Source organism: Nematolebias whitei, chromosome 22, assembly GCF_014905685.2.
Source record: "Nematolebias whitei isolate Nwh7 chromosome 22, NemWhi1, whole genome shotgun sequence".
Classification (NCBI taxonomy): Eukaryota; Metazoa; Chordata; class Actinopteri; order Cyprinodontiformes; family Rivulidae; genus Nematolebias; species Nematolebias whitei.
This window is the reverse complement of record NC_056519.1, coordinates 545,903-559,787: the sequence shown is the minus strand read 5'-3', so window position 1 is coordinate 559,787 and position 13,885 is coordinate 545,903. Positions and strand designations below refer to the sequence as shown.

Here is a 13,885-nt window from a genome sequence, read left to right as displayed (position 1 = left end):
TTTCATTCATTCAACCTTTATTTCTACAGGTAAATCCCATTGAGCCTCACGGACTCATTTACAAGAGAGACCTGATTTAACAAAGAATGATGAAACAATGGACAACAGCAACAACAATAAACAGTTATAAAAAAATGAAAAAAAAGCATACTACAGTTTTTTTGTTTTTTTTAACAAATAGGATGGCTGAAAGGAAAAGGTAACAAAACAAAAAACAGCTAGATTCCAAGACAAATGTAGAAAACTAAAAACAGTTTGACAAACAGACTTGTTGACCTTTAGGTGTAACGTAGGAACCATCTTCACCCAACACATCACTTTTACCTCGATATGTGTCACACTGACTGGCAGCCATTTTGTTTTTATGGTTGCTTGGCTGAGGCGGCCATCTTTAATCAAACTGAGATGTACATGAAATGATCATTTTCTGCAAGTTGCATTGAAATCCATTTGGTGGTTCTTGAGATGAATTGATAAGCAACAGACCCACAAATACACGTGCACCGATACGGGCAAAGACACTATCACCCACCTTTTTCCTTTCAGTGGTTCTGGCGGGTGATGAGCAGTGCAGCAGGTTGGTTTGTGCACAATAATTCAGCCCTGGAAACAGACGAGCTGAAGCAGAGGAGAAGTGATGCTTGTGGCTGGCAGGGAGCAGCTGCTGGTTCACATATAACTAACCCAACGGTTTCATTCCCCCTTCATGGTCATTTTCATCTCTTCATCTTCACATTTAATTTACAGAAACTAAAAAAAGATTTCACAAGCTCAAAATGTCTTGTTTCATTAAAGACTGCTCATTTTTTGTTCAGTCAGGTCTTTTTTCCAGCCTCCTCAAAGTGACACGCGGTTAAAGATTCATTATGGAGCATCTTAATTAGCACATAATGGATAATGGTTATTAAAAGTGGGCGGTCATAATGAAGCTCCATTTATTATCAGCTGAGTGAAATCAAAACCTAATAGGTGAAATTATCATTCAGTTTCAACAAGCTCATATGCAATTTATAGAAGCGCAGGGAGATTAAGAAGCCGTGTGGAGACAAATTATTCTAATGACTTCTAACAGGGTCCCTGACAATCTGCTTGTGGAACCGACCCGTTAGCCTGTTGGCACATTTAGTGTGTGTGCCTTAAAAATGCAGGAAGTCAGGAGCAGTTGGAGTCACAACCTCTGGTGATGTTTTTACCTTCACCAAACACCGGAGTTGTCCACCGCAGAGCCACGACGGGGATTGGAGCTCTGGCAGACCGTCTGTCATTCAAGTTGCATCTACCATACCATACCACTTTATTTATAAAGCACTTAAAACAGCAACAAAGCCAACCAAAGTGCTGTACAGACAGAACAACAGGTAACACACAAAGCAAAATACAAAATGAGGTAAATCAGAATATAGACATAAAAACGATGCAGATAATGACGACAAACCAGTGTGGAGCATACAGGATCAAAACACAGATCATCTGGTGATGAAAGCTACTGAATAGTAGTGAGTTTTTAAACAGGACTTGAAAACCGAGTGGGAGGGGCCTGTCTGACAAGCAGAGGTAACTCGTTCCAGAGTCTTGGTCCTGCTACAGAGAAGGCCCTGTCACCTCTGCGCTTAAGATGAGTTCCTGGAACTGTGAGGAGCAACTGGTCTGCTGACCTCAGGGAGCGTGGTGGGACATACGGTTGTAGCAGATCAGAGAGATGGGGGGGGGGGGGCAAGACACTGTTCAGTGATTTGTAGACACATGAGTATTTTGAACTGGATTTGAAAGTGAACCAGTAACCAGTGCAGTGAGGCCAAAACTGGTGTAATGTGCTCTCGTTTGCCTGTACTGGTTAAAAATGGGGCTGCTGCATTCTGGACCAGTTGTAGTCGTGCAATGGAGGTCTGACTGATACCAAACAGGAGTGAATTGCAGTAATCAAGCCTAGATGTAATGAATGCATGTATTACTGTCTCCAGGTTCTTTTTGGACAATATGGGCTTCAGTTTAGACAGCCGCCTCAGCTGGAAGAAGCAGGATTTAACAATCATGTTAACATGATTGTTAAGTTTCAGGGAAGGGTCCATTATCACGACCAGATTAGTGACTCTTTGTTTTTCTGACAGGGTTAGAGCGGAGAGGTCGATGCAGTGGTTTGTGATCGTGTCGTTGGGAGGGAACAACATGACTTCAGACTTATTTTCATTGAAACTTAAGAAATTTAAAGCCATCCAGTCCCTGATGTCAGCCAGGCAGTCGAGCAGTGGTTGAAAAGAGCATGTACCATTGTGTCTTAGGGGGAAGTAAATTTGACAGTCATGGGCATAGAAAAGGAAGGGCATGTTGTGTTTCCGGAAAATAGCACCAAGCGGCAGCAGGTATAAAGAGAATAGGAGGGGCCCCAGGATGGACCCCTGCGGAACCCCCCATTTAAGCTCTGCCTCTGCAGAACTAAAATCCTTGATGGAGACACAAAAGGATCTGTCAGTGAGGTAAGATCTGAACCAATTGAGGGCTGATCCTGTGACGCCCACCCACTGCTCCAACCTAGCAATGAGGATCTCATGGTCGATGGTGTCAAAGGCGGCTGTGAGGTCCAACAGGACAAGCAGCACAGAATCACCGGTATCTGTGGATCTGAAGATGTCGTTAAAGACCTTCAGCAGGGCAGTTTCAGTGCTGTGGAGAGGTTTAAAGCCAGATTGGAAAAGCTCTAAGATGGCGTGATCCTCCAGGAAGCACTTCAACTGGGACTCGACTATTTTCTCCAGTACTTTAGAAACAAATGGGAGTTTGGAGACAGGCCGGTAGTTGGACACGACTGAGGGGTCAAGGTTTGGTTTTTTCAGGAGAGGCTGGACAGCAGCATGTTTAAAGGTTTTTGGCACCATGCCAGTGGATAAACTACTGTTTACTATGGCAAGAATGGACGGACCTAGAGTTGGAAACACCTCCTTTAGTAGTCGAGGGGGGACCACATCAAAGGGGGAGCCAGAAGGTTTCAAGCTGCACATGACCTGCTCTAGAGAAGATAGAGTGATGGGTTCAAAATGGTCAAAAGGAGCTACAGGTTGAGGTGGGATGGATGGGTCATGAGTTGGAGGGGAAATGAGAGCCCTGGTGGTCGCAATTTTTTCCAAAAAAGAAATGTAAGAAGTTGTCGCACAGCTCAGTTGAGGCTTCCAGAGGTGATGGTTCAGTGAGGTGGAGAACAGAGTTTAGGGTGGAGAAGAGGACACGTGGGTTGTGAGAGTTTGAGGTAATTATATCAGAGAAGAATTTTGATTTAGCAGCTTTCACTGTTTTCTGATAACGGCGCCAACTCTCTTTAAGTATCTGGATAGAGACCTGCAACCTGTCTTTCCTCCACTTTCGCTCCGCCCTCCTACATTGCTGCCTAACGGCCTTGGTGACATCACTCAGCCAAGGTTCTGCTCTCAGTTTAGATTGTCTAGTTTTAACAGGTGCAACATGATCCAGAGTCTTTAAGCAGACAGAGTTGAACTGGGATGTCAGCTCCTCAGTGGTGGTGAGAAACACTGGGGGCTGAATGATCATTTCAGAGTTATAAACATCTGTGAAGCGTGTGGCAGTGAAGTGGTTAATGGTCCGAGTGCGACGTGCAGGAATGTACGGCTTAGGAGTTAGATGGGGGAGGGTGAACTCAAACCGGACTGGCATGTGGTCTGAAAAAACATTATCACCAATAACAAGATTATTAACAGTCACATCATGAGTTAAAACAAGGTCCAGTGTATGTCCACACTCTTGGGTGGGACCGTTTACATGCTGAGTTAAATTAAATGAGTCCAGTAAATCTAAAAAGTCTTTAACCAAAGGCTTCTCCTGACAGCACATGTGCAAATTAAAGTCCCCAATAATGAAAACATGCTCATATTTTTGTGTGATTTCAGCCAAGAAGTCAGAAAACTCATTTATGAAATCCTTAGATCGAGGTGGGCAGTAGACCAGTGCAAATAACGTCAGAGGTGAATGTCCGAGTTCAAAGACGCTCGGCTCAAGGCTGGCGCGGGAAACTGGGATCTAGAACTGGTTAACTTGTGGAGTCAACCAGATTTAAGATGGCCGCCACAGTCAAGCAACTTCAGAAAACTCAGCATGGCTATAATTAATTTAATCTTATCTTCCGAGCACTGAGATTGTCCGGGATCTTTGTTGAAAACATTTTCGTTCACTATCAACTCAGTTAGCAGAATATTTCATGCATGGAGGGAGGGTGTGTTTTAATGAAAACTGGAGGTGGTATCTCCAAATGATGACCTTTCCAAGCCAGTCCAGAGGACCACTACAGCCAGCTGACCTTAGGAAACACAGCAGTTAATCTCAATCAGATTATGATCAGATGGTTCTGTAGCTGAGTTTTCTAACTTGTGGATGTTTTGAACTATGGCTGAGAATGTTAACTGCCCATGAACCATGCGTTTGAGTTAGCAGATAGTTCTGAAAGAGGAGCTGACCTGATCCTGCATGTGCAGCTGGGAGGCTGAGGCCATCGGTGTCTGACTGAGCCGACAGCTGATAAGGTTATAAAAACAAGCCTTGCACGCTGCCCGTGCAGGTCCTCGTGACCGGGCTCCATGATGTCGAACTTGCAACATCTGTGCTGAAAGTCTGCCCTTGCAAGTAAAACCAGTTAAAAAATCTTCTCGTGTCCTCGAGTGATGAACCGAGGATATTTTTATCCACGATGACGTGTCACCTCTCGCTGCAGCAGAACTGCACTTCAAACTCAGGCCTCCAGTTCAGTCTGGTTGTTGTTGCATCAAAGGTGAAACTGTCAGAAAAATGTTGAGCCCTAAACACATTTAGCCTGCAGCTCTCTGGTATTAACCATGTTCGTGTGTTCCTGTACTGAGCAGCCCAGTTGTGTGAACGTACTCTGGCCGTGACGCCTGTTTCTGTTCACAGGTTCAGACTTTATTAAGACTTCTACAGGGAAGGAGTCTGTCAATGCGACGTATCCAGTTGCTGTCGTGATGCTCAGAGCCATCCGGGACTATTATTTACTGACGGGCCACAAGGTAAGGTCCGTCTTCTTTCTCTGAGCCTTTTATGCTAACAGTGAAGCTGTAGCTGCAGTCAAAGGCCAACTTTCATTCAAAATCACCTTTTTGTCCCCCGTCGTGGAGCAAAGAGGAAAAATTGGAAGTCTCTTCAGACACATCTGTCACATGTCCGTGTGCACTGTGAGCATTATAACTTAAAAGAAATCAACAAAAAATTGACTTCCATTGTGGTGTGTTGGGGGACCATGCCGGTCAGAGCTGGCAGGCCCAAACGTATTGTGAGGGTTTGCTGGGAACGTCTGGCAGAGTTCCTGTGACACGGAGCCTTAAGTCCCACCTCCGGGAGAACTTCGAATATGTTCCGGGGGAGGTAGGGGACATTGAGTCCAAGTGGGCCGTGTTCCGTGCCTCTATTGTCGAGACAGCTTACCGGAGCTGCAACCGCAAGGTTGTTGGTGCCTGTTGCGGCAGCAACCCTCGAACCCAGTGGTGGACACTGGCGGTGACGGATGCTGTCAGGCTGAAGAAGGAGACCTATCGGGCCTTTTTGGCCTGTGGGACCCCGGAAGCAGCTGATGAGTCCAAGTGACCTGTGGCTCGGGTGGTCGCTGAGGCAAAAACTCGGGCATGGGAGGAGTTCGGAGAGGCCATGGAGAATAACTTCCGCACAGCTTCGAGGCGATTCTGGTCCACCATCTGGCGTCTCAGTGGGGGAAAGCAGTGCACCACCAACACTATTTATACTGGAGGTGGTGTGCTGCTGACCTCAAATCGGGATCAGCACCTCCACATCTGAGGCCATGGTCCTCAACCAGAAAAGGGTGGATTGCTTTCTTCCGGTCGAGTGTGAGGTTCTGCCTCAAGTGGAGGAGTTCAAATATCTCGATATTTTGTTCACAAGTGAGGGAAGAATGGAGTGTGAGATTGACAGACGGTTTGGTGCAGCTCAAATCATTGGCATCAAGTAGAGAAAACATCTAAGGAGATTGTAGAAACTACTAAAACTGTCCAACACATTATTAAAAACTGGAGGGACAGCGGGGACCCATCGTCTTCCAGGAAGAAATGTGGCCGGAAACAAATCCTGAATGATGGTGATAGATGATCATTTAAACGTTTGGTGAAATCAAATGGAAGAAAAACACCAGCAGCACTCAGGGCTGTGGTTCATAGAGACAGTAAGAACATTTAAACACACAATGTGAAGGAACTCAAGAACAGCTGTAGCCTTAAGAAAACCACTAACCAGTGAGGCTAACTGGGGGAAAAGACTTCAATTTGCTAGGGAGCTTAAAGATTGGACTGTGGAGCAATGGAAGAAGGTAATGTGGTCTGATGAGTCCAGACTGACCCTGTTCCAGAGTGATGGTGCATCAGGGTCAGAAGAGAGGCAGGAGAAGTGATGCACCATCATGACCAGTGTCTCGTCATCAATGAAAGATGTTGGTGAAACATTAATTCAACACTGGATGAAACAGATCTTGTGACGTTGAAGAAGTTTATCGAAACAAAGACACAGAGAATGCATGATGTGATCAAAGATAAAGGAGGTCCAACCAAATATTAGTGTGACCTTTTTAAAAAATTTTTTGGTGGCAACTTTTGTTTTGGCCAGGCAGTGTAGAAAGGAGCTGTATAGGTACAGTCCACTTACCCTTCATGACTGCAGTGAGTTGGTAGTTTGTGTACAGATGTTTACATATGAATTTATTACATGTGATGACCTTCATAGTGGTGCCCGTGGTGGGGGTGGGCGGGTCTTGGCGTCCTCCATAGATAATGTTTCAGGAAACTGTGTGCATGTGCTGTAACAGCCTCGAACTCCAAGTGCCTCCCTGCAGAGATAGGAGGTTCATAGGAGCACTACAAGCTGCCCAGAGCTGGGCTTCATGGAGGAGTGGCAGGAAGAAGACACTGACTGAAGAACGAACATCACGCAACCTTTGGAATTCACCAGTTGGTGCTGCTCTTGAAACATGAAAAAAATTCTGTGGACTGTTGAGACTAAACATGAATGTTCTGACCATCGAGGACTCGTCTGTGTTTGTAGTGTAACAGATGATGTATGAATTTATGTGCAGAGAATGGAACAGTCATGCAAACTGTGATCCTGCTTCCTGTTTTCTCTTGCTCCGTGGTCAGATGTTTAGTTCCTCCTCTGCCTCCTTTAGTGGTAATGATACATGTAACAAATGTAGTCCTATGGTCGCTTTGGAGGAGAGGCTGTCTGAACTGGAAGCTCAGCTCCGCGCTGTAGAAAAACCAGTAGCTAGCCAGGTCCCCTTAGACAGTGCAGACCCACAGAGACTAGCTCCCGTTAGCGGTCCTCCAGCAGACCCCGAGCAGCCGGGACCCCAGGCCGGCTGGGTGACGGTCCAGAGAAAGTGTAGTGCTAAGGCTAAGCCCCCAGTTCACCACCGACCCGTTCATGTTTCTAATAGATTTTCCTTGCTCAGTGACACACCCGCTGAGAAGCAGACCCTGGTTACTGGAAGCTCCATAGTCCCAAACGTGTCTTTAGGGACTCCAGCGGCCATAGTCGGCGGTAATGACACCCGGTTCCTCTAATCAGAGGACACTAAAATTAATGTTGCTTCGGTGTGTGACTTTGCTAAAACCATGTCAGACTCCGTAGTTTTCTCCGGCCCCCTCTCCAACCTGACCAGCGATGACATGTTTAGCCGTATGTCGTGGTTTAACTGCTGGGTGTCCAGGTGGTGTTCTGACAACGACGTGGGCTACATAGATACCTGGAGTTCTTTCTGGGGAAAACCTGGTCTGATGCGGAGAGATGGCATCCATCCCACTTTGGACGGAGCCGCTCTTCTTTCTAGAAATATGGCTGATTTTGTTTATCCCCCAAATTATTGACAACCCAGGGTCCAGTCCAGGGTCCAGTCCAGGAAGCAGAGTTGTAGTCCTCCACCTCTCTGCTGCTTCTCCTCTGTACACCACCCACCCCCCATTGAAACAGTGTCAACTCACCCACGGCTCAAATTAAATAAACCAAAAATCAGCTCTAAAAATATAAACCATAAAAATCTGATTCAAATAAACACAGTTACTTTACCAGAGCAACATCATCAAATCATTAAATGTGGATTATTGAACATCAGATCTGTTTCCTCTAAATCCCTGTTAGTTAATGAACTGATAACTGATCATCATATTGATTTATTGTGTCTGACAGAAACTTGGCTACAACAGGAGGATTTTGTTGGTATAAATGAATCCACTCCTGTTAATTATTTAAATGTTCATGTTCCTAGAACAACTGGCCGAGGTGGAGGAGCAGCTTCTATTTTTCAGTCAGGATTATTGATTAATGCCAAACCAGTTATTAGTTATACTTGTTGAAACACTGTCTCTAAGTCTATCCCATCCTAAATGGAAAACGGAGTGGTCACTCTCACTAGTTACATACAGTAGTCCCTCACTACTTCCTGGTTCATTTATCACAGTTTTCAAAATAAGATTGGACATGACAAGTGGTTGATTGATGGGTTGTTTATTGAAAATAAATAATTTTAAAGGATTTTGCACCATGTGTGCAGCCCACAAGTGCAGGGGAAGCTCCCTCCTGCAGCTGATCAGCTGATCTCCTTCTCTGCCACACATTTCTCCTGCAGCAGCTTTGTGTTTGCTGTCCAGATGCACCGATCGACTTTTGTCTTCCAAGTTAAAATTCAAAGTATGTCACATCATAAAATCATCATAATCACAAATTATAAAAGTCTTAAGTTATTTTAAATTATTTTTAGAACTTCTATGTTCAGTTGTTTCAGTGTCATTGATCAAGAAGTTCATTTGTGCTGCAGAGCTGAAGCTGCGACATCCTGTGATGTCCTGCTGCACTTCTCTTCTCTTCAAGTTAAATTTAAATACTGTAACATTTTAAATAAACAATCCATTCTGCAGAAGTTCTGCTGCTCTGAGTTCTTCGTGTGTTCCTCTAGGTGGGCTTCAAACCAGCAGGGGGGATCCGAACAGCGCAGGAGGCTCTGGTGTGGCTAACTCTGGTTAAAGAGGAGCTGGGCAACGACTGGCTCCGTCCTCACCTGTTCCGCCTGGGAGCTAGCAGCCTGTTGGCAGACATCGAAAGGCAGGTGAGAGTTCATGTGACAACACGCTTCACACCCGCTTCATGTTCAGCTTTTGACCAGTTTTCTGTCTGTTCAGATCTACCATCACGTGACGGGACGGTACGCTGCCTTTCACGAGCTGCCCCTGGCTTAGAGTCCTGGTCCGGGTACCAAACACTCCCGGAGACTGGTTTCCCAAGGAAGGAATAAATGAGTCAAAATAAAGCGTCTGCAGCGATCTAAAGTTACGGAGTTATTTTTGTGTTCAGAAACTTCTCTCAGGAATTCTGAGTTTTCATCCTGTCAGAAACAACAAAAAACTAACTAACAACAATAAACTAGATTTCTGAAGAGGTTTTGAAGCTGCCCAACATTCCAACATCATTTTCTAATCATGCAAGATCCACATCGATTCAAGTTTTCCTAATTAAAAAAAAAATTATTTATAAAGAGTTCAGGGAGGGGGGAGCCTTTAAAATCCGACTGATACTGCACTCCTGCCGTCCCTGAACTGGGACACATCTGCAGTTCCCAAACTACAAATTCCCAAATCCTCTGGCCAGATATCGCTGCTAAAGAATCTGTCGTTACACTTGATGTGAACAAGATGTTTGGGAAGAGGGTTAGGGTTAGGGAGCCTGAGCTTTAGGCCTTGTGGGTCTCAGAAGCCGTCCTTTTGATGTGTTTAATGGTAGAGGTCTTTGAACCTCAGCAGACTCAGTGTGCAGCAGAGAAATGACTACTAACCACTCCTCACACGCACTTATCGTTTCTGTATACAAAACAGGAAGTTCGGTCATTCGTTCAACCTTTAATTCTACAGGTGCGTCTCAATGAGCCTCGGGAACTCATTGACAAGAGAGACCTGAATTTAACAAAGAACACCGATGAGGTACAGACGACAATAAACAATCATGTAAAACACGTCAGGCCTGCGAGAGCTTAAAACGTCTGATTGTCGTATAATAAATGTCAAAAGGTGCACTGACAACAAACTACATTTCCCATGATGCATGCTGATTGTTACCCGTGAAGTAACAGCATCCCACCACTAGACTGAAGTGTTTCCACATCAATGACATTTTCCAAACGAGTGAAATTGAGAAGTACAAACAATGATCCAAAATAAACTGATGCAGATGGAAGGCTGTTTCAAGAAAGACGGGAAGGTGAATATATGTTTGTGCTTCGAGGAGAGAAACCAGTATGTCTCTGTGTTACGAGGCAGTGGCGGTCGTCAAAGAGAACAATCTTCATCAGCATTTTGACACCAAACGTATGCCAGACTGAGCCTTCAACCCTAATGTTGTTATTTTCAGTTTATTATACTTAGTACATGATTTTATGTTAAATTTTCAACATTGTATTTGTGATTGCAGGTTTATGTGTTCATGTAATCAAATATTTTCTATAATGATACCATCTGTCATGAGTTGCATGTATGACCTGGTCAGGCTGTGCAGCCATTTGTTTCATGCTGCACCTGTCACGTGTTCTTAGCAGCTCAAATGGTTGGTTGGACCGTTATTCTGCCCCTCTTACCTATGACAAAAAGTTTTGAACAAAGTTGATGTCAGAACTCGTTATTTTTCCTTATTCACTTGGAAAGTTTGATCATTGATTTCTGGAATAATGTGGGTTTCATAGCTGACAAATTTAAAGGTTTTATGTTAGAGCAACAAGCAGATACATTTTTATACATCTATGCAAATTATTCATTTATATATATATAATGTGCATTTTAGCTTATATTACTACCTTGAAATACTTATTTATACAAATTCATTCTGCTTGCACCTATAAAATTCTACCTTGTTGTTCTTGTAGATGAACATATGCTGTTATATATATTCATAAATTAAACGGATTCTTTCATTTTTCTGGACTGTATAATGTCGTGCATTGAATTATTAAAAACGTAACGTGAGACTTTAATTATCTTTGACCCATCAAAATGAACGTGGTCATTTATTTACAGAATCAAAATTTAACATCACACATTTACATTAATTTGGCAAATGATTTCAACAACAGGTTAAAACAATCAGCTTTACAATCAGGAAAACCATTCGGCCATGATTTTCCGTTGCTTCCAGCTGTACAACAGACATTTCTAAAAATATCTGGATTAATTTGCTAGCAGATAGAAGAGTTTAAAGATGGAAATTGAAGTTTAAGTTGAGAGAAAGGATGGACGAGGGAAATGTTTGTGTCTGCATCAGAACGGCACTCCGGTGAGTTCCCAGCTTCTTCCCCGGTACACTTAGGTGGTATAAATCAACTCTTTTACCTGGAGGAGGTGATTCCACTGGTACGGAGTTCCATTTAACGCACCCTTTCAGCGTCTCCGTAGGAACAGCTGTGAATCGTCCGAAGTAGTGACGGTACTTGTTTGACACAAGTTCACCTCTTGGTGGACTCACAAGAGGAGTGAGTCCATCAGGAGTTCCACTCAGAGGTGGAAGATGTCATAATCCCCACAAGACTCGGAAGAACTGCGGATCATGCCTGGACTTCTGTTCTCCCAGCACTGGAGCTCTGCAAACTCTCCACCCGACTGGTTTGAACTAGGAAGTACCGACATTTAAAGAGCTCTATTTCCGGTTCATTTGGGAGGTTCCTGATTGGTCGTTTCGACCAGACAGGGGTGTGTTTTTGTGACGTAAGAGGTCACTAGGAGTCAGAAAAACAGAAAGTGTTTTGGAACAGATTGAAAATGTTTTTAGAGACAGAGAGAGGAATATTTAGGCGAGTTGGGTGAAAACAGGTGCCAGCCTCTATATTTACGTCTGAGAGGATTTAAAAACATGATAGTTCGTTCCAACAACTTGTTTTGCGTTTGACTCCAACCTTGGACCAACTTACACTTGCTCATTCAAAGACAGAAAATCAGAAAATGCATAATTACTCTGTAACAGACCTTAACATGATTTCTACTTTGCATGAGGATTAAAATCATTATTACTGTTTCACAGTTGAATTAAAAATGATTAGTTCACTGCAACATCTAAAAATGGTTTGAACTAAACACACTTTGATTATCAAACATTTGTAAAATAGTAATGATAATAGAAAAGAGAGTGTTCTTTCAATTGATCAGTGCAGGACACTTAAAAAGTCTTCTGGATGGACTTGATTTGTGTTTCTGGACTCAAATCAATGAAATACAGTTCTTGTTCCAGGAAGGCCCTCAAGGCCAGATTTGACCTGAGGCCTAGTTCACTACATTCTCTTTAGGACCTTGTAAATATAAGAATTACTTTTTCACTTTATTTTTGTACGCTTATTGCATGCTTTAGTATTTCTTGTTTTTTTATCGAGTCATACTGGTTCTTCTCATCCATTTCATTGTACTGTTGACCTTTACAGATACTCAACTGAACAAGTTGAAGATGGCTGCCACAGTCAGGTAATTTTAGAATGGTAAATATATTTATATTTCATCTTTCCATCTCATCAAGACACTCAAAACTCTTTACAACACAGACTGTGCCTCATTTTTCATACACGTTCCTGTTTTTAGTGTTCTACACCGTCTTGTAATCTAGCTGTTTTGTCGCTACATTTCTTTCTCCTTTTTAATCATTTTGTTTTCAATTGTAAAGACAAAAAAATTAAATTTGTATGAATCATTTATGATTGTCCACTGTTGTCATCATTCTCTGTTGAAATCAGTCCTCGAGGCTCAATGGGACTAACCTGTAGAAATAAAGGTTGAATGAATTAAAAAAAAAGTTTTGGACCACAAGTGAAATCTCGCGAGATTTTGCGGGATTTGAGTTTTATAGAAAAACATGGCTCCTCCCATCGTTTGTCTGAGCAGGTGTGTGAGGGGGAGTTCAGAGCTGCTGCAGGTGAGCGGTTTTAAATCATTTAGTTTGTATTTGGACTGTCTGGAATGTTTTCAGCTCTTAGAAGTCTCTATTCTGTGAAAAACTACTGTTTTTTGCTTAAAACTGGAAACAAACAAACTGATTTGTTTTTTTGTGTGCTTGGTTGTGTTGTTGTTTGTAGCATGCTAATGCTAGCACTTTCCATGCTAAGTCAAATCCTAATTGTTGGCTTATAGCCTTTAACCATAAATGGTCAAACACTATTTAATGGATCAAATATTTATGTTGTATTATTGTGCAATATTTAACATTTAATTCTACAATGACTATTTGAAGAGTAGTTATGAATTATTGTTTGTGTATTTATATTATAAACAAGTAAAGTGAATCATGTACATGTAGCTCGTCGGTATATTAATCCCATGCATTTATAAAACTATTTATGGTATTGATAGTGATTTTGATACTACTAGAATTAGAATAGATATTACTGTGGCGGAGGTCAGGTTTCCAGTGACGGAGACCAGGTTTCCAGTGACAGAGGCCAGGTTTCCTGTGGAGGAGACCAGGTTTCCAGTGGAGGAGACCAGGTTTCCAGTGGAGGAGACCAGGTTTCCTGTGGCGGAGACCAGGTTTCCTGTGGCGGAGACCAGGTTTCCTGTGGAGGAGACCAGGTTTCCTGTGACGGAGGCCAGGTTTCCAGTGACGGAGGCCAGGTTTCCAGTGGCGGAGGCCAGGTTTCCAGTGGCGGAGGCCAGGTTTCTAGTGACGGGGACCAGGTTTCCTGTGGCGGAGGCCAGGTTTCCTGTGGCGGAGGCCAGGTTTCCTGTGGCGGAGGCCAGGTTTCCGGTGGCGGAGACCAATTTTCCTGTGGCGGAGGCCAGGTTTCCAGTGGCGGAGGCCAGGTTTCCAGTGGCGGAGGCCAGGTTTCCAGTGGCGGAGGCCAGGTTTCCAGTGGCGG

At 43.5% G+C, this 13,885-nt stretch overlaps 1 protein-coding gene across 1 annotated transcript in view; it reads left to right on the top strand.

Moving 5' to 3' along the window:
• dera (deoxyribose-phosphate aldolase (putative)) overlaps nt 1-9,484 on the top strand; it is a gene marked incomplete at its 5' end in the record, with an annotated part of 13,447 nt that extends 3,963 nt beyond the window's left edge. The window contains 3 exon segments of the mRNA XM_037695670.1: nt 4,912-5,024; nt 8,966-9,115; nt 9,189-9,484. Coding sequence (XP_037551598.1) covers nt 4,912-5,024; nt 8,966-9,115; nt 9,189-9,245 — 320 coding nt within the window.
• Nucleotides 9,485-13,885: the final 4,401 nt, after the last annotated feature.